Raw genomic sequence first — 21,694 nt, 5'->3', positions numbered from 1 at the left:
CGATTCAACCTTTGGTCATGGGTTATGTTGTTGCTGGGGCACTGTTGGCCCTGAATCTGGTTTACTACACACTTGCATTTGTGTTCCACATCCTGGACAATAGCAACTTTTCAGAGTGCCCTCTCTCACTCTGGGACCCCTTGGAGGATGTCGAAGAGCCATTTTTGACCTGATTCCCACAGGCCAGGCCCAATGACCCCATCAGTCAAAGGGACCCTGCTCACTTCGCAGATGCCGGGGAGGAACTGCAGGAGGTTGGATCCAGGGCGTGTCCAGCCCATCTCACCTAGTCTCACCCCCAGGCCACCTTCTAGTTAATTTCCTTTCAATGTACACGAATCCATGCACTGGGTCACTAGTTGTAAATAACACTGCTATGAACATAGGGATGCATATATTCTTTCTGATTGGTGTTTCAGGATTCTTAGGATATATTCCCAGAAGTGGGATTGCTGGGTCAAAAGACAGTTCCATTTTTAATTTAAAAAAATATTTTTATTATTTTTTTAGAGAGAGAGAGAAATATCAGTGTGAGAGCAGAACATCGATCATCTGCCTCCTGCACTTCCTCCATAGGGAATCGAGTGCAAAACCCGGATATATACCCTGACCAGCAATTTCAGGGGTAACCTTTTGGTACACTGTCCAGGGCCTTATTTTTAATTTTTTGAAGTAACTCCATACTGTTTTCCACAGTGGCTGCACCAATCTGCATTCCCACCAGCAGTGCAGCAGGGTTCCATTGTCTCCACATCCTTGCCAGCACTATTTGCTGATTTACTGATGGTAGCATTCTGGCAGGTGTGAGGTGATATCTCATTGTGGTTTTAACTTGCATCTCTCTGATGATTAGTGACATTGAGCATATTTCATATGTCTATTGGCCATCAGTATGTCCTCTTTGGAGATGTGTATATTCAGGTCCTTTATTTATTTAAAAATATATATTTTTATTATTGATTTCAGAAAGGAAGGAAGAGGGAGAGAGATGCAAACATCAGTGATGACAGAGAATCACCTATTGGCTGCCTTCTGCATACACCATACTGGGAATAGAGTCTGTAACCTGGGCATGTGCCCTGACTGGGAATCAAACCATGACCTCCTGGTTCATAGTTCAATGCTGTACCACTGTGCAACACCAGCCTTGTCATTTTTCCATTTTTAAAATTAAATTGTATGTCTTCCTCATGTTGAGTTGTATAAGTTATTATTTATTTATTTACTTATTTATTCATTTCCATCTCAATGTATCCTCCTACACCCTCTTCCATCTCCACCCATCCCCCTCATCCCTACTGTCTGGCAAATATACACACAAACAATTTTAAAATTTACATATGGTTTTATAATTTTTTCCTATTAATGTGTTTTGAAGAACTTTTTATTTCAATGAGCTAGGATAAACTTTAAAAAGTATTTTTCTTAATATTCCATAATATATTTATATTTCCATTTTTAATATTTATGTTTCCATTATTTTACCATTATAACCTGTGCTGTGATAAACATAATTTTATCAGAATCTCTCTACAGTTTTTTAATTACTTAGAGAATTGTTGGATCAAAGGCTATGAAAAATTTTAGGGCTTTTGATATACATTTGATATTCATTTTAATATACATTCTCATATAAGAGGGCTGTCCAAAATTTTGTTCTTATTTTAACATTACTACAAATAATAATACATTATTGAGTTATCAAACTCTAATGTGAAAAACACTGTGTTGAGTTACATAGTGAGTCATCGACCCGGGATGTACCCGAGAACCTGCCCGTTTATCCACTCAGCTATAATGATTAGCACCATCAGTGTATGGGAGTGCTTGTTTTCTTCTTTATTCCTCCCAACCAGAGGTTTTAATTTCAATTCTTTCAACACCAGTGATATGAGAATCTTTCTGAAATTTTGAGTCCACTTGTGTTTGTTCTCCTATCAATTTCTTTTATGTCCTTTACTATTGCTTATTCATTGCTAAGAGCTATTTACAACATCACATCTTTGTCATATACATTTAAAATATTTTCTTAGTCTTTATTCTCTATTTTGTGCTTAAGGAAGTTCATTTTTTCTGGATGTTATTGATGTAGACCTCTCTCTTCAGAGATATCTTTTTACCTCTGGTTAGGCTGTGTCACTCCCAGGAGGAGTTAACATCACTTAATTGGTACTCTGGTGTTCTTGAGATGGCCCATTGTCTCCATATTACAGAGGTGGGAGGTGAAGGAAGGAGAGTTAAATAAGGACTTGCCCTCAGTTCTGGACAAGAAAATTTGTTACAGCGATTGGCTGTGGCAGCATTCTCTTTTGCATACTGTACTCCAGATATTACAATTTTAGACATGATGACTTTGAATCCCTTTTCGACTTATTATTTTTCTTCTTGGAATCACTGAGCAAAAGTGACACTGGTTTTTCTATAAAGCAGTGGTTCTCAACCTGTGGGTCACCAACAATGAAAATACATCCTGCATATCAGATATTTACATTACGATTCATAACAGTAGCGAAATTACAGTTATGAAGTAGCAACAAAAATAATTTTATGGTTGGGGGTCACCACAACATGAGGAACTGTATTAAAGGGTCGTGGCATTAGGAAGGTTGAGAACCACTGAAAGCATAGCATGCTACTCTCCTGGCCAATTTTTGTAATTATACCACACTTAGCCTAGTTTAATAAAAGATATATATCCTAATTGGATATTAGTTTGAAATTTTTTTTCTTAGAACCAACCTTACAGATTGGAATGCCAGAAGACTGTTTTTCAGCATATGGATTAATAAAATAATAGCTGAAGAGATTAGTTAACGAATATACTGTATATGCATAGCCTGTGGACAACAGTGTGGTGATGGCCAGAGGGAGGGGGGAATGGGGGCTGGATAGATGTGGGCAAAGGCAGGAGAAATGGGGGACATTTGTAATAGTGTCACCATTAAAAAAAATAAGCCCAGCCAATGTGGTTCAGTGGTTGAACATTGATCTATGAACCAGGAGGTCAGGGTTCGATTCCGGTCAGTGTACATGCCGGGGTTGCAGGTTGTGGGCTTGATCCCCAGTGTGGGACATGCAGGAGGCAGCCAATCAGTGATTCTTTCTTATCATTGATGTTTCTATCTCCCTCTCCCTCTCTCTTCCTCTCTGAAATCAATAAAATATATATGTTAAAAAAACAATAAAAAAGTAAGAAAATAAAGAAAGTGATAGCTCAGGATAGAAAGAAGAAAGAAGGGAATGTGGAATTATCATGCTTGTATAAATATAGATGTTTGCATTTAATTATTCAGAATACCTAAGGTCCTCGGTGATACTCTACTTCCATGTGCTAAGTAGTGAACTGGTGGCTTAAGATATTAAATACTTCTTTCAAAAAACATCGTATTGAAAGACGTTCTCTCTTTGCCACATGTACTGAGAAGAGGAAGACCATTCTCAGCAATCTGACTGTCAACATTCCAGAAAATGGGACATCGCTGTGAAGGGACACACAGTTGCTATGAAAGGCCCTAGGCACCCTGCAAAGGGACGTCAATCACATCAATGTAGAACTCAGACTCCTTGGAAAGAAAAAGAAGAGGCTCCAGATAGTCCTAATAGAGAGAAATAGAGAGGAAGTGGCTATTATTTGCACTGTCTGTAGTCACGTACAGAACATGAGCAAGGGTGTTACATTGGGCTTCCCTTACAGAACAAGGTCTTTGTCTATTCACTTCCCCATTGAGATTGATACTCAGGAAGATGGTTCTCTTGTTGAAACTGGAAATCTCTTGGGTGAAAAGTATATCCGCAGAGGTCAGGTGAGTAGCTCATGCTCAGAAAGATGAGTTAATTCTTGAAGGAAATGGCATTGGACTTGTATAAAATTTAGCTGCTTTGATTCAGCAAACCAGGTAGTATCTATGTTTCTAAAAAGGGAACAGTTCAGCATACTGATGAATATTTGATCTAAGCTGTCCAGCTGTAGAAACAGCAAGATGCCAAATGATTCCTCAGACTTCTTTGTGACATTTTAAAGATGCAATAAAAGCTGTGTATTGAAAAAAAAATCAAATGTATTATCATGGAAACATTTGTTTTACTGTTGATTTTTCTTATTTTTTTAAAGACAAATGCAGAAAAATTTATTGAGGAAAACCAAAAGAGACAGCTAGCTAAACTAGAGAAAAAAGAGGAAGAAAGATGGAAAAACTTGTCAGTATATATTGAAAAGGAAATGAAAGAAAATCCTAATTCTGGAATAAAAAAACTAGAAGATTTTCTCCAAACATGCCCTGTTAAATCTGTAAAATTTGCTGCAGAAATGGTAGGATTGGATGCCTGTTTCAAATTATGGATGGAATGCTGTTCAAAACCAGGTACATAAAATATTAGTTTTAGAAATATCTTAAAATAAAAGGTCAGTAAGACCAGAGCAAAAGAATTGATATTGGCCACATATACTGATTCTTCTGGCCTGTATGACTTTGGAAACTTGATGTCTAAAGGGTAAGAAGATTTCCTTTTGTTTGATTCAATAATAACATGGCTATGCGTGAATGTGATGCATATTGGTGAATAGATTTTACCTGAAATTCAATTCAGTAAATAGTTCTTCAAGGTCAGTCAGGAGCTGAGTACCTTATTAGGTGTCCATGGGCTTCCGACCAGAAGAGCATAGGACCTGCTCTGAAGGTGCTTAATGATAGTCTCCTAAGGGACTTAGGCACATGCTGAACTAACTGCAACATAGTGTTGATAACCACAACCAAAGCTATATACAGTAAATTTTCATGTAAAGTCATCTGTAGGTTCTGTGACTTTAAGAAAATCAATGTATAGTGAAACTAATTTTACTACAGGCTAATTGATATTAACTGAAGTTAAGTTCCTAAGGCACCTCGTTAACATTATAATGAAATGATGTAGAATAAAATATTATTCGAGGGCCTAGCATATTTAGGGTGTCCCAAATAAATGTGTACACATTTTTAATAATTATAAAGGCAGTGTTTATTAAAATGCATTGCATTTTTAAAATTGAGCTATTAGCTGTTAAAGTGTGTATACATTTTTGGGGGGACACCTTGTATATGTATATAAATTCTCACAATTCTCTGAGGTGGTTCCATTACCCTAATATTACATGTAAGAAATTGAGATTCTAGGAGAACAAATTACATGCCCAAATGTCAGTGACAGAGCAAGAACTTTAATACAACATCCTTACTCCAAGAGGTATGCACAAATTAAATAATTAGTAAATTTGGGCATAACAGTGTTTGGATGAGAACCAAAGAATGAATATTTTTGATTGGAGAGAAAATGAAAGATATTTATCTTTTAATTGTGTTCACAGGAAAGTAAATATTAAAAGAAAAAAAAAATGTTGCCCTGGCTGGTGTGCTAAGTGGTTAGAGCATTGGCCTGCTCACCAAAGGGTTGAGGGTTTGATTCCTGGTCAAAGGCACCTACTTGGGTTGCAGGTTCAATCCCGGCCCTTGTGGGTCACATGTGAGAGGCAACCAATTGATGTGTCTCTATTACATTAATGTTTCTCTCTCTCCTCCCTCTCTCCCTTCCACTCTCTCTAAAAAATCAATGGGAAAAATAATCTTGGGAGAGTATTAATAACAACAAAAAGAATTTAAAAATGTCCATTCATCCATTCTCCATATTACTTCTTATGGTTAATAATAACTGCTGCCATTATTGTATCATTTTATATAAATTAATTTATTTAATCCTTATAGTAACCATATGAGGTGAGACTTAATGTCCCCAATTTCTATATAAAGAAAATGAGGTTTAGAAATGGAGCTTTTGAAGTTCCTAAATCAAATATAGGCAGGTTAAAATTGAATTTCAGATAAATAGCAATTTTTTTTTTACTGTAAGTAAATGTCATGAATATATATCTCAAATTGTATCGCCTGTATTTTTATTTGCTAAAGCTGGCAATCCTACTCTTACTTGAGGCCACGCTCTTCACTGTAATGTAATTGACTAGAAACTATGAATTCCTCAGTTATTATCAGTGATTCATATGATTATGCTTTTCTTATCCTGCAATAAAATTAAATCAGCTTTGGGGTTTTATTATCAATATCTTGTATAACTTGTTATGTATGACAATGTTTCTTTTAAACAGAAACAGAATCCAGAGATATGAACATAATAATTAACTTGATGAAAAGGATTCATATAATTCATGAAAAGCATTCAGAACTATTAAAAAATACAGATCGACGAAAATTAGCCAAATATTTAAAATACGTTGGATTTGACAACTTGGCACACTCTTTATATCCTCAGGTAGGTGCTATAGAAAATATTATGTGTGTGTGTAAAATATTCTATGGGATGTATTCAGAATTAATGTCTATTAGATTAAATTGATGATTAGCTATGTATCATCCTGTATAGACACAGATCTAATAATTTTTATGGGTGTGTTTTTACATAGAATAAATGTTTTATTTGTACTAGGGGTGCTATGGTCCTCAATTTAAACACATATTTTATTCTGTATATGTGTATGTGTGTGTAGGGAATTGTTCATATTTAACAATATTCAAAGTTTATGCTGATTTATAATTAAAAGATTAACTTCATACTGCATTTTATTTACATTCTATAAAACATGGTACTGCACATAAAATAGTATCTAAAATTATAGTAAAGATATAGTATCTATATCTTATTCTTCACTGCTAATTCTGAACACTTGTAAAACATAAAATAATCTTGGTGAAGCAAACTTCACCATGACTGGTAATTTCCTTTCCCAGGATAAAAATGGTAAACATGAAAATCTAATATGTCATATTTACTTAGGTACAGGAATCAAGTACTGAGAAGGATATTTCTAAATATTCAGTTTGTATGGGAGCAGCTCGGTTTCAGTTAACATATATGGGCCATTACTTACTTCGAGAAGAAAGAAGTGATCCAGATCCCAGGGTGCATCATTTTATACCAGACACATGGCAGGTATTTCCTGAAAAGATCTGCAGCATGGAAAAGTGAGGAAACTCGATGGAAACAGTTGGTTCACATCACATTGTGTGTTCACCACCCCAAGTCAAGTGTCCTTCCATCATCATTTACCCCCCTTTACTCTTTCTACCTCCCCCACCCCATTTTCCCTTTGGTAATCACCATACTGTTGTCTGTCTATGATGTTTCTTTATTCTTTTTTTTCTTTTTGCTTAATCTCTTCATTTTTTCACCCAGCACCCCTCCCCTTCCCCTCTGACAGCTGTCAGTATTCTCTGCATCTATGCCACCCTTACCCTACTATGTCTCATAAGGAACTGTGAATACCATTTTGCCTAAAATATAGTTGTTTTTAAATTAAAATTTGACACTAAGTATATATTTTCAAAATGAAATGTGTTTGTTTGTCTTTAAATCTAGAGGGAACTTCTTGATGTGGTAGATAACAATGAATCTGCTGTCATTGTTGCCCCGACATCATCAGGGAAAACCTATGCTTCTTACTACTGCATGGAGAAAATCCTGAGAGAGAGTGATGAAGGGGTGATTGTGTATGTTGCTCCAACAAAGGTACTGTGTGCATATGACACTCTGTATCTTACTGTAATTTTCCTCAACTATAGTTTGTGCTCTTAATCCTGGGGAGGTACGAGAGCATACAGACTCCAGCATTGCAGTCATGGATGTGAGTGCTTATGGGCTGTGTGGTCTTGAGCTAGTTTCTTACCTCAGTTTCTCTACCTGTAAAAAGAGGATAATAATGCTTACATTTTACAGTAGTCCACCCTTATCCATGGTTTTGCTTTCTATAGTTTTTGTTATCCATGGTCATCCATGGTCCAAAAATATTAAATGAAAATTTCCAAAAATAATCAATTCATAAGTGTTAAATTGTGTGCTGTTCTGAGTAGTATGATGAAGTCTTGCATTCTGTCCTACCCAGGACATGAATCATCCAGTGTATCCATGCTGTATGCGCTCCCTGTCCATTAATCACTTAACAGCCCTCTTGGTTATCAGATTAACTGTCAAAGTATCGGAGTGCTTGTATTCAAGTGACCTTATTTTACTTAATAATGTCCTCACAGTGCCAAGTGCAAAAGCAGTGACACTGGCAATTTGGATATGCCAAGGAGAAGCTATAAAATGCTTCCTTCAAGTGAAACGGCATACATGTATAGGAAAAAAACATAGTACTATATATAAGGTTCGCTCCTACCCCTGGATTTAGGCACCCATTGGGAGTCTGGAAGCATATGCTTTATGGATAAGGAGGGGTGGAGAGGGCTGTGGTACGTTTATTCTAAGCATTAAGGAAGATGATGTATGTAAGGCATCTTTGAATATGTCTGTACTTTTATTCTAAGCATTAAGGGAGATGATGTATGTAAGGCATCTTTGAATATGTCTGGGTGTAAACAATGACCAATAAATGGTATCATTCACCCTTATTTTTTATTCATTTTATTGCTTAAACCTCCTTAGGTCCAGCACTTATTAAAAATAGGGATTTAACACTTTTGAGAATTTTGCTCAAAGAAACCATTTGATATCTGTGCCAGGGTTAAGAGAGGATAGATAAGTTCATAAAAGAAAGTGTGAGAGGGAAAAAACAGCCATTCTTATTTTGCTTTCATGCTCTGTAGAAAATCCCTGATTACTGCAAATTCTATATCTATAGTCCTCTTCTTCTTCTTCTTTTCTTTTTTATAGCAAAAAAAAAAAAAGATGTCTATTAGAGGCTCTTGGATGATGTCTAGAGGCTCTTGGATGAATCAGAATTTTTTTCTTTATCTTGAAGGGATTTGGTATATTCCTTCCTCTCTCTTTCCCAAGGAGAATACTTCATTGCAGGCCTTAAAGATGCAGTGAGAGAAGAAATTCAGAGTGCCAGTGTTGGTAGGGATCATCTCTGTTGTATGTCCCAGTCCTCTCACTTTATGGATGAGAAAACTGAGGCTCAGGGAACTTAAGGAATGTGCAGATTGTTGGAGAAACAATTAGAATTTTAAATAAAATTTCATCATCTGATTTCACCTGTTCAAATAAATATCCCATTTCTGTGGCATAGATTGTTGCTTATTGTTTTTTGCCATCACATTAATAAGAACTGTGATTTATTATACATTAAGGAAAACTTTAAAATGGAACCAGTGGGAAGCATTTATGCAAGTAATTCTTTTATTAAGAAAGAGTTATATAGCCTTAGATGGTTTGGCTCAGTGGATAGAGCATCAGCCTTCAGACTGAAGGATCCCAGGTTTGATTCCAGTCAAGGCACATGCCTGGGTTGCAGGCTCAATCCTCAGTGTGGGGTGTGCAGGAGGCAGCCAAACAATGGTTCTCTCTCATCATTGCTATTTCTATCTCTCTCTCCCTCTCTCTTCTTCTCTGAAATCAATAAAAGAGAAGCATACAAATTGGTGTCACTCCGCTACGCCCACCAGCCAATCAGAGTGACTATGCAAATTAATCCAACAAAGATGGTGGTTAATTTGCATACACAGGTGTGGAACAAAGACTGAAGGGTCCAGGCAGAGTGAAGACTGAAGACTGAAGCCAAGGCTTGCTGGGGCCACAGCGGAGAAGCCAAGCCTCGCTGCGCCCGGACCAAAGGCCTGGGTCCCGGGTGCCAGAGGAAAACCGGTGCCGGCAGCCAGGGGAAGGAAGGCCTATTGCGTGACTCTTTGTGCAACAGGCTTCATATAATAAAAAGTTATAGCCCTTGCCTCTTTGGCTCAGTGGATAGAGCATTGGCCCTCGGACTGAAGGGTCCCAGGTTCAATTCTCATCAAGGTCATGTACCTTGGTTATAGGTTTGATCCTTCACTAGTCGGGAGGCAACCAACTGATGTGTCTCTCTCACATCCATGTTTCTCTCTCTCTCTGTCTCTCCCCCTATCTCCTTCCACTCTCTCTAAAAATCAATGGAAAAATATCCTTGGGTGAGGATTAAAGAGAAAAAAGAAAGAGTTACATAAAATTGGTACTGTACTTTTTGCTTGTAAAGTTGTTCCAGATACTAGTTTGCTTTAAACAATTTGTTCAGTGTTGTCAATAATTACTGAATAGCACATTGTGTCCGTTATGATTTAAGGCTCTTGTTAATCAAGTGGTAGGAACTATCTGCAGTCTGTTTACCAAAGCACTGCCAAAAGGACTAGTGGTGTGTGGAGTGTTCACAAGAGATTACCGTCACGACACCTTGAATTGTCAGGTATGTCACCGACACGAGTGCATAATGAATAATAATGCATACTAAGGCACTTTGGTAGGCACTACAAGGTTTTAATGTGAGGATAAATTCAATTCACAATTACCCTGTGAAATATATTTATATTTGAACATTGTTTATATAATTTTTCTTAATAAAGTGGTTAACTTTCAATAAATTGTATTTTCTATAATAAATAAAATGCTTTTCTGAAATTTCAATATGAGGAAATTTCAAATCTTTCAATGATGATGGTTTCAAACTGAGATGATTTTATATTCCCAATGTACTATGTGGGAGGCTATTTCTTAATGAAATAAGCTTATTTTTTTAAATATATCAACCACAACATACATTTGTTACATTTGTTTTATTTTTACACAGATGAGATGGTTGTTTTAATGGAAATGCTTATATGAACATACTGTGTCATCTAAATATTTTATTGATGTTTAAAAGGAAGGGAAGGGTTGGGTATGAGTGGAGGGGAGAAAAGAGAGGGAATGGGAGACATCTGTAATAGTGTCAACAATAAAAAGAAGTTAAAGCTTGAGGTTTAAAAAAATCAAATCAATGGTTTCCTTTTTTAAAAAAACAGATATTGGTGACAGTGCCTCAGTGCTTGGAAATACTCTTGCTATCACCTCGTAATCAAAAGTGGATGAAAAGGATGAGATATGTCATCTTTGATGAGGTATGCTAACTTCATTACTATTCTTCCACTAAATATTTGTATGTACATAAAATATGTAGTTTATGTATTTTAGTAAAGATGGCAATCCTATGGACAGTTATTAAAGTAAACATTCAGTTTATGGAAGGGATAGATTGAATGTGTGGGTGTTAAAAGGTAGATCTGGAAGTAGTTAAAAGGGAAAATGGAAAAATTTCTAGAAGAGTGATAATAGTAGAGGGAAATTATCCCAGAAAGCACTAGACAAACCAATGACATTAGCAATAGACTTTTCTTCTTTTAGCCATAGAACTTCTATCCCACAAAACCAACTATCTTTTAGGAGGTATTTTCCTATTACCTATACTGGTTGCATTAATAGCTAAAATGGGTCATGTCACTCTATTGCTGGTTTAAAAGTTAAAGTGCTTCATGTTGCTAGCTAGCTTTCATTTGTTGAATGATACCAGAAGGAAATAAAAAACAAAATACAAATAAACAAAACAAGGAAACGGACAGAAATAAACAAAGGAGGCTGCAAATATAGGAAGATGATATAATTTGAACATGAAATTTGAGTTCTTTTCTAATACATGTATTTATTAGTTTCTAACACATTAATGTATTGAAGGTTGTACATTAACCTTAAAGCACTGCTTTAACAACACATGAAACATATATTTTTATGATTCACTTTAAAATATGTTTTAATTGCCATTATTATTTAGTTTTTGGTCCATAGGTTAATTGAAAGTATATTTTTAAATACACCTTTCTTTAAAAAAAAAACTATCTATTTCTAGCATAGTTACATTTAGGTCAAGCATATCTTCATATCTTTTTCAACTTTTGAAATTCAAATTGATAAATAATTTTCATATCAGCAACACATATTGAGAAAATTAGATAAACAAGCATTTCAAATATCATTTCTGCTACCATTAACTATACAAAGTACTTTGTAATGTACAGGACTTTTATAAGGATACTAGAGGCCCGGTGCCCAAAATTCGTGCACGGAGTGGGGGTGTGTGTCCCTCAGCCCAGCCTGCACCCTCTCCAATCTGGGACCCCTCGAGGAATGTCTGATTGCCCATTTAGGCCCAATCCCACTGGGCAGTCGGACATCCCTCTCACAATCCAGGACTGCTGGCTACCAACCACTCCCCTGCTGGCCCGATTGCCCCTAACCACTTCTGCCTGCCAGCCTGGTCACCCCTGACTTCCCTCCCTTGCCAGCCTGGTTGTCCCTAACTGCCCTCCCCTACCAGCCTGGTCACCCTCAACCACCCTCCCTTGCAGACCTGGTCACATCTAACTGCCCTCCTCTGCAGGCCTGGTCCCCCAAGAACTGCCCTCCCCTGCAGGCCTGGTCCCGCCAAAACTGCCCTCCGCTGCAGGCCTGGTCGCCCCTAACTGCCCTCCTCTGCCGGCCCAGTCATCCATAACTGCCCTCCCCTGCAGGCCTGGTCTCTCCCAACTGCCCTCCCCTGTAGGCGTGGTCCCCCCAAACTGCCCTCCCCTGCAGGCCTGGTCCCCCCAACTGCCCTCCTCTGCAGGCCTGGTTGCCCCCAACTGCCCTCCCCTGCAGGCCTTGTTTCCCCCAAATGCCCTCTCTTGCAGGCCTGGTCCCTCCCAACTGCCCTACCCTGCTGGTCCGATCACCCACAACTGCCCTCCCCTGCTGGCCATCTTGTGTGTTGGAGTGATGGTCAATTTGCATATTACCTCTTTATTATATAGGACTAGAGGCCCAGTGCATGAATTCATGCATGGATGGGGTCTCTCAGCCTGGCCAATGATCAGGGCAATCAGGCCAATTGAGACTGTGGGAGGTTGGCAGGCTTCAGGGATTGGCTGTCGTAGAGCACTGACCATCCAGCCAGCTGGGAGGAGGGACCACAGGAGGTTGGCTGTGGGAGCACACTGACCACCAGGGAGCAGCTCCTGTGTTAAGCGTCTGCCCCCTAGTGGTCAGTGCATCATCATAGTGACCAGTCAACCAGTTGTATCAGTTGCTTAGGCTTTTATATATATAAATTGTTAAACTTTACTGAGTGATATTTAATGAGATGTTTTAAAAGAATAAAATGAATAGAGATACCTAAGGAAATAGTTCATGTTTTCTCGTTGGAAAATTCAATATTATGATTATAACTGCTCTGATTATGATTATAGTTATGATAGATCATTTTTACACGATAGGTCATTTTGGACACAAATATATCATTTTAGACAATTAGGTCTCTAAATTTTTCTATTAATTTATTGCAATCTCAATAAAAACTCAGATTTTCTTCCTGTCCTTTTGTGGTATTTGTATGTGTGACTGTGTGTGCACATTTGAGTGTTGTGCGGAGGAAACTGATTACTTGATTCTGAAACTCACATGGGAATGCAAAAGGGAAAAAATAATCAAGATACATTTGAAAAAGAAGGTGAAAATAGGCCAAAAATGCACTTAAAAAAGAAGATCAAGGTGAACAGACTTGCTCTATCAGGTATTGGGATTTATTGTAGACCTATGATAATGGAGTGATATCTTTTGAAATGGATAAAGATATAGACAAATCAGCCAGCATTAGAAATAGACATTGTATTTAAGAAAAATGTGGCACTGGTAATAGTATTGGAAAAAATGGAAGAGGAAAAACAATAGATTTCTTCCTCACCTCATACACAAAATCAGTTTCAAATGGTTTAAACACAAAAATATAAAAGGCAAATTGATGAAACTTTATGTTATTTGAAGAGAATATCTTCATTACTTAGGAGTAGAGAAAGACCTCTTAAGCACAAACTTGAAAAGCACAAACTATGAAAAACAGCTTAACAAATTTATATTAAAATCAAGAATTTTTATTCATCGAAATATATAATTAAGAGAATGAAATTACAAGCCACTGAGTGGGAGGTATTTGTATTTATAAACTGGCAAAGACCTCTCATTCAAAATATATAAGGATTTCTTTAAAATATTTAGAGAAAAGGCAATCACAAAATGAGATTTTCCAATGTCTAAAACACCCCTGAAAAGAAACTGAACTAAATTAAAATCACAATGAAACACACCAATGAGGCAGTAAAGGTGGGAATCTGACAGTGTCCCTGTTGTGGAGGAAGTGGAGTGATGGGAAGGCCCATACACTGTGAGCGGGGGGCCCCTTTGGAAATCCTTTTAACAATATCTAATGAAGATGACCATACTTCATGAACAAGGAATTCCCATCCGAGTTATATATCTGAGGACTAGAAAAAAAAAAAAGATTTACGAACTTAAAAAATAAGACAATTTAAGAACCCTCACGCATGTTAAGAGTAGCAACTCAAATGTCCATTAGAGTGGAAATAATAACAAAATGTGGTATATTTATACAACAGAATACATAGATCAATGAAAATAAATATAACAGAATAACCTTAAAATTGTAATATTGAGCAAAGGACACATGCTATATAATTCAAATGAAAAAACCTTACAAAACCAGCAAAATCAACTTTTATTGTTTGTGAACACACATGTATATATGTAAAGAAGTATAATGAAAACCAAGTGATAACTTTAAAAAAACAATGTAACTGCTGAAGGAGGTTGTTCTAGCGTGGACTTCAGAGATACTGGAAATGTTTGTCTTGATTTATGAGGATGTTTTCTTTACTTAGTTAATCTGAATCATACTTTGTTAATATGAAACTATATTTTATACAATTATTAAATGTTACATTCACAATAAAAAAAAGGTTTAAAAAGAATGCAAAGATTCAATTAGATCAGGGGAACCTCTTTTTTCTGCCACGGGCCATTTAGATATTTATAGCATCATTCACAGGCCATAAAAAATTATCAACCTAAAAATTAGCCCCCTATATTTGGTCAAACATTGAATTAACTCATCCCTAATGCTTGGCAGGGTCAGACCAAATTATTTTGTGGGCCTTATATGGGCCTTCAGGCCAGACGTTCTCCACCCCTGAGATATAAATAATTCTATTACACATATTGCTATACATAAAATTTTAATAGCTAACTATCCAGCTATAATGCCATTTATTCTTCAGAAAAACACAATAAAGTAGTTACTATTTTTATGGCTACTGAACTGAGACAAAGAGAGATGAGCTCTACCCAGTTCACCCACGTTAAGTGCAGAGCCACGGTTAGAACACAGGCAGCCTGCTTCCATTTCCTGAGCTTTATTGCCGCACAGACACACAGAGGTATCTATCTGTACATGAAAAAAGATGAGATTGATTGTCCTGTAACATAACAATGAAGGAAAAAAACCCCTGCAGAATGCTTATTTTAAATCTTGTCTTTGCATCTTTAGTTAAAATACTAAAGAGTGCTTATCAAGTTTCACTTCATCACTATAAATTTCACATGCATCTCCAAACTATTGGCCATTCAAACACACACTTTATTGAAACGACCTTATTACCAGTTTATTTCTGATGTTATATACATGTTTTTCTTTTTCTCTTTTCTCTCTGTTTTGACTAAAAGCTTCTTAAAATAAATACTTTTATTGATTTCAGAGAGGAAGGGAGAGGGAGATAGAAACATCAATAATGAGAGAAAATTATTGATCGGCTGTCTCCTGCAGGCCCTACAATGGGGTTCTAGCCTGACACCCAGGCATGTGCCCTGACCAGGAATTAAAGCATGACCTCCTGGTTCATATGTTGATGCTAAACCACTGAGCCATGTCAGCCAAGCTTGACTAAAAGCTTTTTAAAAAATATATTTTTATTGATTCCAGAGAGGAAGGGAGAGGGAAAGAGAGATAGAAACATCAATGATGAGAGAGAATCATCAATCGGCTGCCTCCTGCACGCCCCCTATTGGGGATTGAGTCCAAAACCTGGGCATATGCCCTTGACTGGAATTGAACCTGGGACCCCTCAGCCCACAGGCCCACGCTCTATCCACTGAGTCGAACTGGCTAAGGCTGACTAAAAGATGTTTGAAAGCTTCTCTTTCCTTCTCCAAAGTACTTCACAGTGGATAAATGCTTCATAAATAAAGGCTTCAGTAAAAATTAGAAATTAAGCATAAATAAGACTTTTGAAATTGGGTTCTCATTCTATAAATACTAGAAGCCTGATACACGAAATTCCTGCAAGGGGCTTGGCCCTCACAGCCCTGGCTTTGTCCAGAAGGTCATCTGGAAGGACATCCAGAAGGTCATTTGGCTTTCCAGTCTAATTAGCATATTATACTTTTATTATTATAGATAGGCTATAATTACATAAGAATCTAATTTTGCTAAATACAGGTTTATTGTTAGCTGAAAATTTTACAGAGATTATTTTAAATCAAGTCTTTTAAAATTTTCTGGCTTTCATATATTATTATTAGAGGCCCAGTGCACAAAATTTGTGCAAGGTTAGGGTCCCTAGGCCTGGCCAGTGATCAGATTCCTCACCTCCCCACCTCCTCCTTCCCTCACTCCCTCAGCGCCCTGCCGCTGCTGCTGGTCATCCGCCATTTTCCACGCCGCCCACTGGTGGTCAGCACATGTCATGGCGAGTGATTGAACTCCCAGTTGAACTTCCGAGGGGACACTTTGCATATTAGCCTTTTATATATATATATAGATAGATTAATTGTCCATATCATTGTATCAAACTAATAATGAATGAACTTCTATAGTCAGGGGACTAGGCTTTCTCTAGATTTCTATCTGGTACAGGATAAATGCTCTTATTTCAAATTAATTTCCAATCAATTTATTTCAAATTAATTTGTTTTATAAACATTTTTATCTGTATTTCAGTGATAGGATTAGTGTGATACATGAGTAAAATGTTGTATTTTTATAGCGATTTTTCATCATCTTATCTTTTTATAGTAATTGCTATAATTTAGCCAATATTTCATTTGTAAACAAGACATACAAAGTGTGTTTTTTTGCTCAACTTGTTCTTGCTTATAATCATTATTACCATGACATGTGATAAGTCTTTTTCACAGTTCAGCTATCATCATGCATAATAGAACAAGTCATCTCTCGATATATTCTTCTCAAATCCAGTTTAATTCTCCTCAAAGTCATGTTGGGATTCTTTGATCAACAACTTTGTCAGGAGTGAATGAACATTACTGAATGTGGAGAGAGAAGGAAATAATAAGTTCTAGTAGCATAATCTATTAGTATTTTGGGAGAAAAAGTGGAACTGACTTAATACTGAGTCTATTTAACCACATTGCCAGGTTCACTGTCTTGGGGGAGAAATTGGAGCTGAAGTTTGGGAGCATCTTCTTGTTATGATTCGATGTCCCTTTCTGGCACTTTCTGCTACTATCAGTAATCCTGAACATCTCACTGAGTAAGACTGAGTTTTGTATTCATTTAATTGCTATTAATGATAATAATAATACAGACAGATTATTTAAAATACTCTTTAAAACAAAACAAAAACTCTCTTCAAGTAAAACTTATTCTCTTCAAATTTTGTTATATATAACTAGAAGACATTTGCACTCATCCTTTGACTAGATGTAACTTACATACTGGTTCTTCAACAATGTTGTGTGAGAGTGCTTTAATTTTCCTGTTTATAGCTTGATATTTGGGTTCTCAGAGAATAGCATATGGCAGTTTAGAACCATCCTTCAATAGGCTATGCCCATTACTTTTCTATGCAAAACACCAAAAATGTTTTTAAAAATTAGTCAACACATATCGCAGAAATGGATATACCCATTTAATTGGGTAAATGAATTTAATAAGAAACCTCAAAGTATCAGTTCTTGGTGATTGCATAAAAGTAATTGATTTAACTGTGTGAGTATAAATATAGTTTGAGTATGCATAAAATGTAGAGATTTTTATTCTCTTAAAATCAACTAGAAGCCCGGTCATGAAATTCATGCACAGGGCGGGCGGAGATCCCCTCAGCCTGGCCTGCACCCTTTTGTAATCCAGGACCACTGGCTCCTAATCGCTACCTGCCTGCCTTCCTGATCACCCCTAACCACTTGTCTGCCTCCCTGATTGCCCCTAACCCCTCTGCCTGCCTGTCTGATCAACCCTAACCACTCACCTGCCTGCCCTGATCACCCTAACCACTCTGCTTGCCTGCCTGATTGCCCCAAAGTGCTTACCTGCCTGCCTGATGGCCCCTAACTGCTCTCCTGCCTGCCTGATTGCCCCTAACCACCTCTGTCTCGGCCCCTGCTGTGGTGGCTTCATCCGGAATGACGTCTGGATGGTCGTTTGGCTGTCTGGTCTAATTAGTATATTATGCTTTTATTATTATAGATGTTTAATAATTTTTCTCAGAAAACAAATGATATGGGGGATTTTCTGTGAATAATACCTTTTTTTTCTTCATAACTAGATGGTTGGTGTTAATTAAAAGATACTGGCAACATGTTGAAAGCAAAATGGAAAATTCTAGTTCATTGCAAAATGTCTTGAAAGTTTCAAAGAAACAACAAAGAAAAAGAGTAGAAAAGCCATCCTACAGAGTTAGACTGGGTAAGACTATCTTAACTAAGAGAGGGGGGGCTCAGAATTATTGAGCACACTCTATGTGCTTGCAACATATTAAAGCATCTTCTGTAAGTCAAAGAATTTGATTTGGACTACAGATCTGAAGGGAAATCAATTTTTTGCAAATTTTATTTTGTTTCCATCACCACTTATTCTCCCATACCCCTTCCACCTCCCCTGCTCTCCCTCTCATAATCACCACCCTGTTGTCAATGAGTTCTTTCTCTCTTTTTTTGTTCAGTCTCTTCACCATCTCCAGGCCCACAACCCCCACCCAACTGCTGTCAGCCATATATGTAGAATAGTTTGATTCTTATTACAAATCTGAAGGGAAATAATTTTTTTCCTATCATATTTCATTCAAATGTGGAATCTAATGAACAATATACCCAAATAAGCAAAACAGAGACAGACTTATAGACAGAGAGGAAATTTTGTTTTAATATACAGAGGAAATTAAATAAGAATCTTAGCTCTAGAAGATTAATGACATGCTGAAGTTCACACAGCTAATGGTAGATCTAATAAACTTGAAGATCAAGCTCTTTGCAAATATGATATATTTTTAAATAATGTGAATTCCTCTACAATTCAGTATGGTTAAAGATGTAATTATAGCACAGATAAATGTTTCACTTTCTATATTGTAAAAAAAGAAAAATTATAAAGGCAAAAACATGGCTAGAGGGCAGTTCAGTTTTGGTTTCCTGATAAACTTTTGCTTCAAAATATACTGTTCTACTTATGGTCTAATTCTGTGCTATCATTCCCATTTCAGACTACAGGAATTTTTCTTTTCATGAATTTTCTTGACATTTGGATTATTCATTGTTCCTCAAAACTTGCATTTTCTTTTTTAATTAGTTTTTTCTGGAATGACCTCTTATCTACAGTTGACCAAATTTTATCTATTGATTATTTAAGAGATATTGTCTAGAGGCACAACTGAAGTACAACCTTAATTCTTTTAGTTCAAGTTCAATAGTATGTCCTACATTATGACATATTCTACTGTCTATTGTAACTATTTTAATGTCTTATTTTCCTTGAGAAACACTAGACATTTTAAATATATATATGCAGTATATTTAAGTAAATAGATAATATATGTAATGTGTTATATGTTATATATACATATATATTTAATCTGTATCATGGTGTCCTTTATTTTACATATACTCTAAATGTTTTACTACTGAATTAATGAATATTTCTATATGTTATATACTTGAGACTGTTTTCATGAAAATTCTATGAAGTACTATAAAATCATATTTTTCTGGCTACTTTTAATGGAAAGCTACAGATCCCCATATGTGACACTATGCTTTCACTTAACAAACATTAAAGTTCCTGATGTGTGCTGGGTTCCTTTATTGTCCCTAGAGTGACAATAGGAAGCAAACTCTGTGCTTACCTGGAGCTTAAATTTTAATGTGAACATAAAGATTAAACAAGATGAATAGTAAATAAAATTAAATAAACAACATGTTAGGTAATGGTAAGTGCTAAAAAATAATAAAGCCAGTGTAATATTAATAGAAGTATTTAGAATATCAGCTTCTTTGGAAGGCAGCTATGCTCACCACTATACCACCAACGCCTTAAATATCAGCTTCTTTGATTAAAGAAAATGAAGGGGGGTGGGAGGAAGAAGACACATATTCTTTCTTTGACCTGGTAATATTATTCCTAAAGATAGAGAGATAATACAATAATAATAGTAATAGTGATACCCAATGTTCCTAATTAGTTGTATGTCTATATATCTATTGTTTATGCCAGACCCCATTACACAGGCATGCTTTACAAAAATACATAGATGCTATATAAATTATGAAATCATAAATAAATACCAGGAACCGACAATGATGATATAATTGAAGACTAAGACCAGGAAGGAAAGTAAAGCACAGATTCGCAGTGTAGATATACTGAGTCCTTTTTCAAGGTTCTCCCAATGCACAGCCCTGTTTCTAATGTGCTCCTGGCAATGGTCTCATGCGTAACTCTTCCTAGGCCTGCTCATAATTGTAAAATCATAATTAGGTCATGGTTTTGAAAGCAAACAGATTTTAATGATCATTTCAATCCTATACTTACAGTGTGGTACACAGAGCGATACAATGATCTAGAAAAGTATGTGTGTTCCCTAAAGGATAATGAGTTTATCATTGAACACTATCACCCATGTGCTGCACTTACAGTCAACCATGTAAGTATAAACCACTTTGGAAAATGAGTATGTATCCAGATTGTTAAAAACCTATATATGGAATATAAAATTAATAATTTTGTATTTTATGGTTTTTAGATAAAGAAGTATGGAATCCCTTTAGACCTTGGATTTTCTCCACGGGAAAGCATACTGCTTTATGATGCGATGGCACATGTTTGGCCAGAATGGACAAGAATGAAAGTGTGTGAATATATACTTCTATGGCTGATATCTCTAGTTCTTTGGCTATGACAGCCCATCAATAATAAGCAAATTCATGAATGGTATTTATTCTGGTTTAGATAAAAGCAGCATATTTCCTTGTTAAGAATTTAAACTCCAGAGTCACAGTGCTCTAGAATTGGGCAAATAAGTTAAATTTTCTCTATTATCCCTATTTTCCTTACCAAAAAAATATATCTACTTTGTTGGGTTTTTTTAAGATTAACTGACTTGTTATTTATAAAATGCTTAGAATGCCTTGCCATGGTAACATATATATTTATTTATATTATATGTTTAATATATATAATGTTTAATATATATATGTAATATATATATATTAAACATTTCAGAACTTTTTATTTCTTTTACCTCTAGAGTTAATTGAAGTTTTAAAAAAATTATGTGTTGGTATGTTCTAATGAAAACAGAATAAAATGCAACCATTGCATAGAGAACAGAACTGTTGGCCTACCTGCAGTTATCTCTGTAACTGAATGTGGATGACTGATTAAGAGATTTCCTTCATAATGTTGGATATGGAAAACTTTAGAAAAAATGATGACTTCATTTTCCTTTGTATTTGTGGTTCTTCATTTTCAAGGAGTTAGAACCTGAAGAATTCAGCTGCTTCAAAAATAAAATAGTCATAACGAGGGCAGATGCTAAGAAATATGAAGAGGAACTGAAAAAGGAAATAATTCACTGGAGTCAGCTGGACCCAAGCAAGGTAATTAAAAACATTTAGGATTTCTTTAAATTTAGATTAATATGAAATGGATCTGACTTTTTCATTTAGGTTCAGAAGAATCACTCATAAAGCTTTCAAGCATTTGAACATGAGTACCCCATTGCCATGCCTTAGTATTCTAGCTTAAATTTAGTTA

At 36.2% G+C, this 21,694-nt stretch overlaps 1 protein-coding gene across 1 annotated transcript in view; it reads left to right on the top strand.

Annotated features, from left to right (window-relative positions):
* LOC118659241 (probable ATP-dependent RNA helicase DDX60) overlaps positions 1-21,694 on the top strand; it is a 90,225-nt gene that overhangs the window by 36,541 nt on the left and 31,990 nt on the right. The window contains exons 14-24 of the mRNA XM_036315482.1: positions 4,112-4,361; positions 6,134-6,297; positions 6,820-6,975; positions 7,402-7,551; positions 10,079-10,198; positions 10,794-10,889; positions 17,083-17,198; positions 18,213-18,352; positions 20,473-20,582; positions 20,682-20,786; positions 21,412-21,537. Of these exons, the coding sequence (XP_036171375.1) occupies positions 4,112-4,361; positions 6,134-6,297; positions 6,820-6,975; positions 7,402-7,551; positions 10,079-10,198; positions 10,794-10,889; positions 17,083-17,198; positions 18,213-18,352; positions 20,473-20,582; positions 20,682-20,786; positions 21,412-21,537 (1,533 nt within the window). The remainder of the gene's footprint in view (positions 1-4,111; positions 4,362-6,133; positions 6,298-6,819; positions 6,976-7,401; positions 7,552-10,078; positions 10,199-10,793; positions 10,890-17,082; positions 17,199-18,212; positions 18,353-20,472; positions 20,583-20,681; positions 20,787-21,411; positions 21,538-21,694) is intronic.

This window comes from Myotis myotis, unplaced genomic scaffold (assembly GCF_014108235.1).
Source record: "Myotis myotis isolate mMyoMyo1 unplaced genomic scaffold, mMyoMyo1.p scaffold_m19_p_6, whole genome shotgun sequence".
NCBI lineage: Eukaryota > Metazoa > Chordata > Mammalia > Chiroptera > Vespertilionidae > Myotis > Myotis myotis.
The sequence above is the reverse complement of the archived record's forward strand: the minus strand, read 5'-3'. Positions and strand labels throughout refer to the sequence as shown.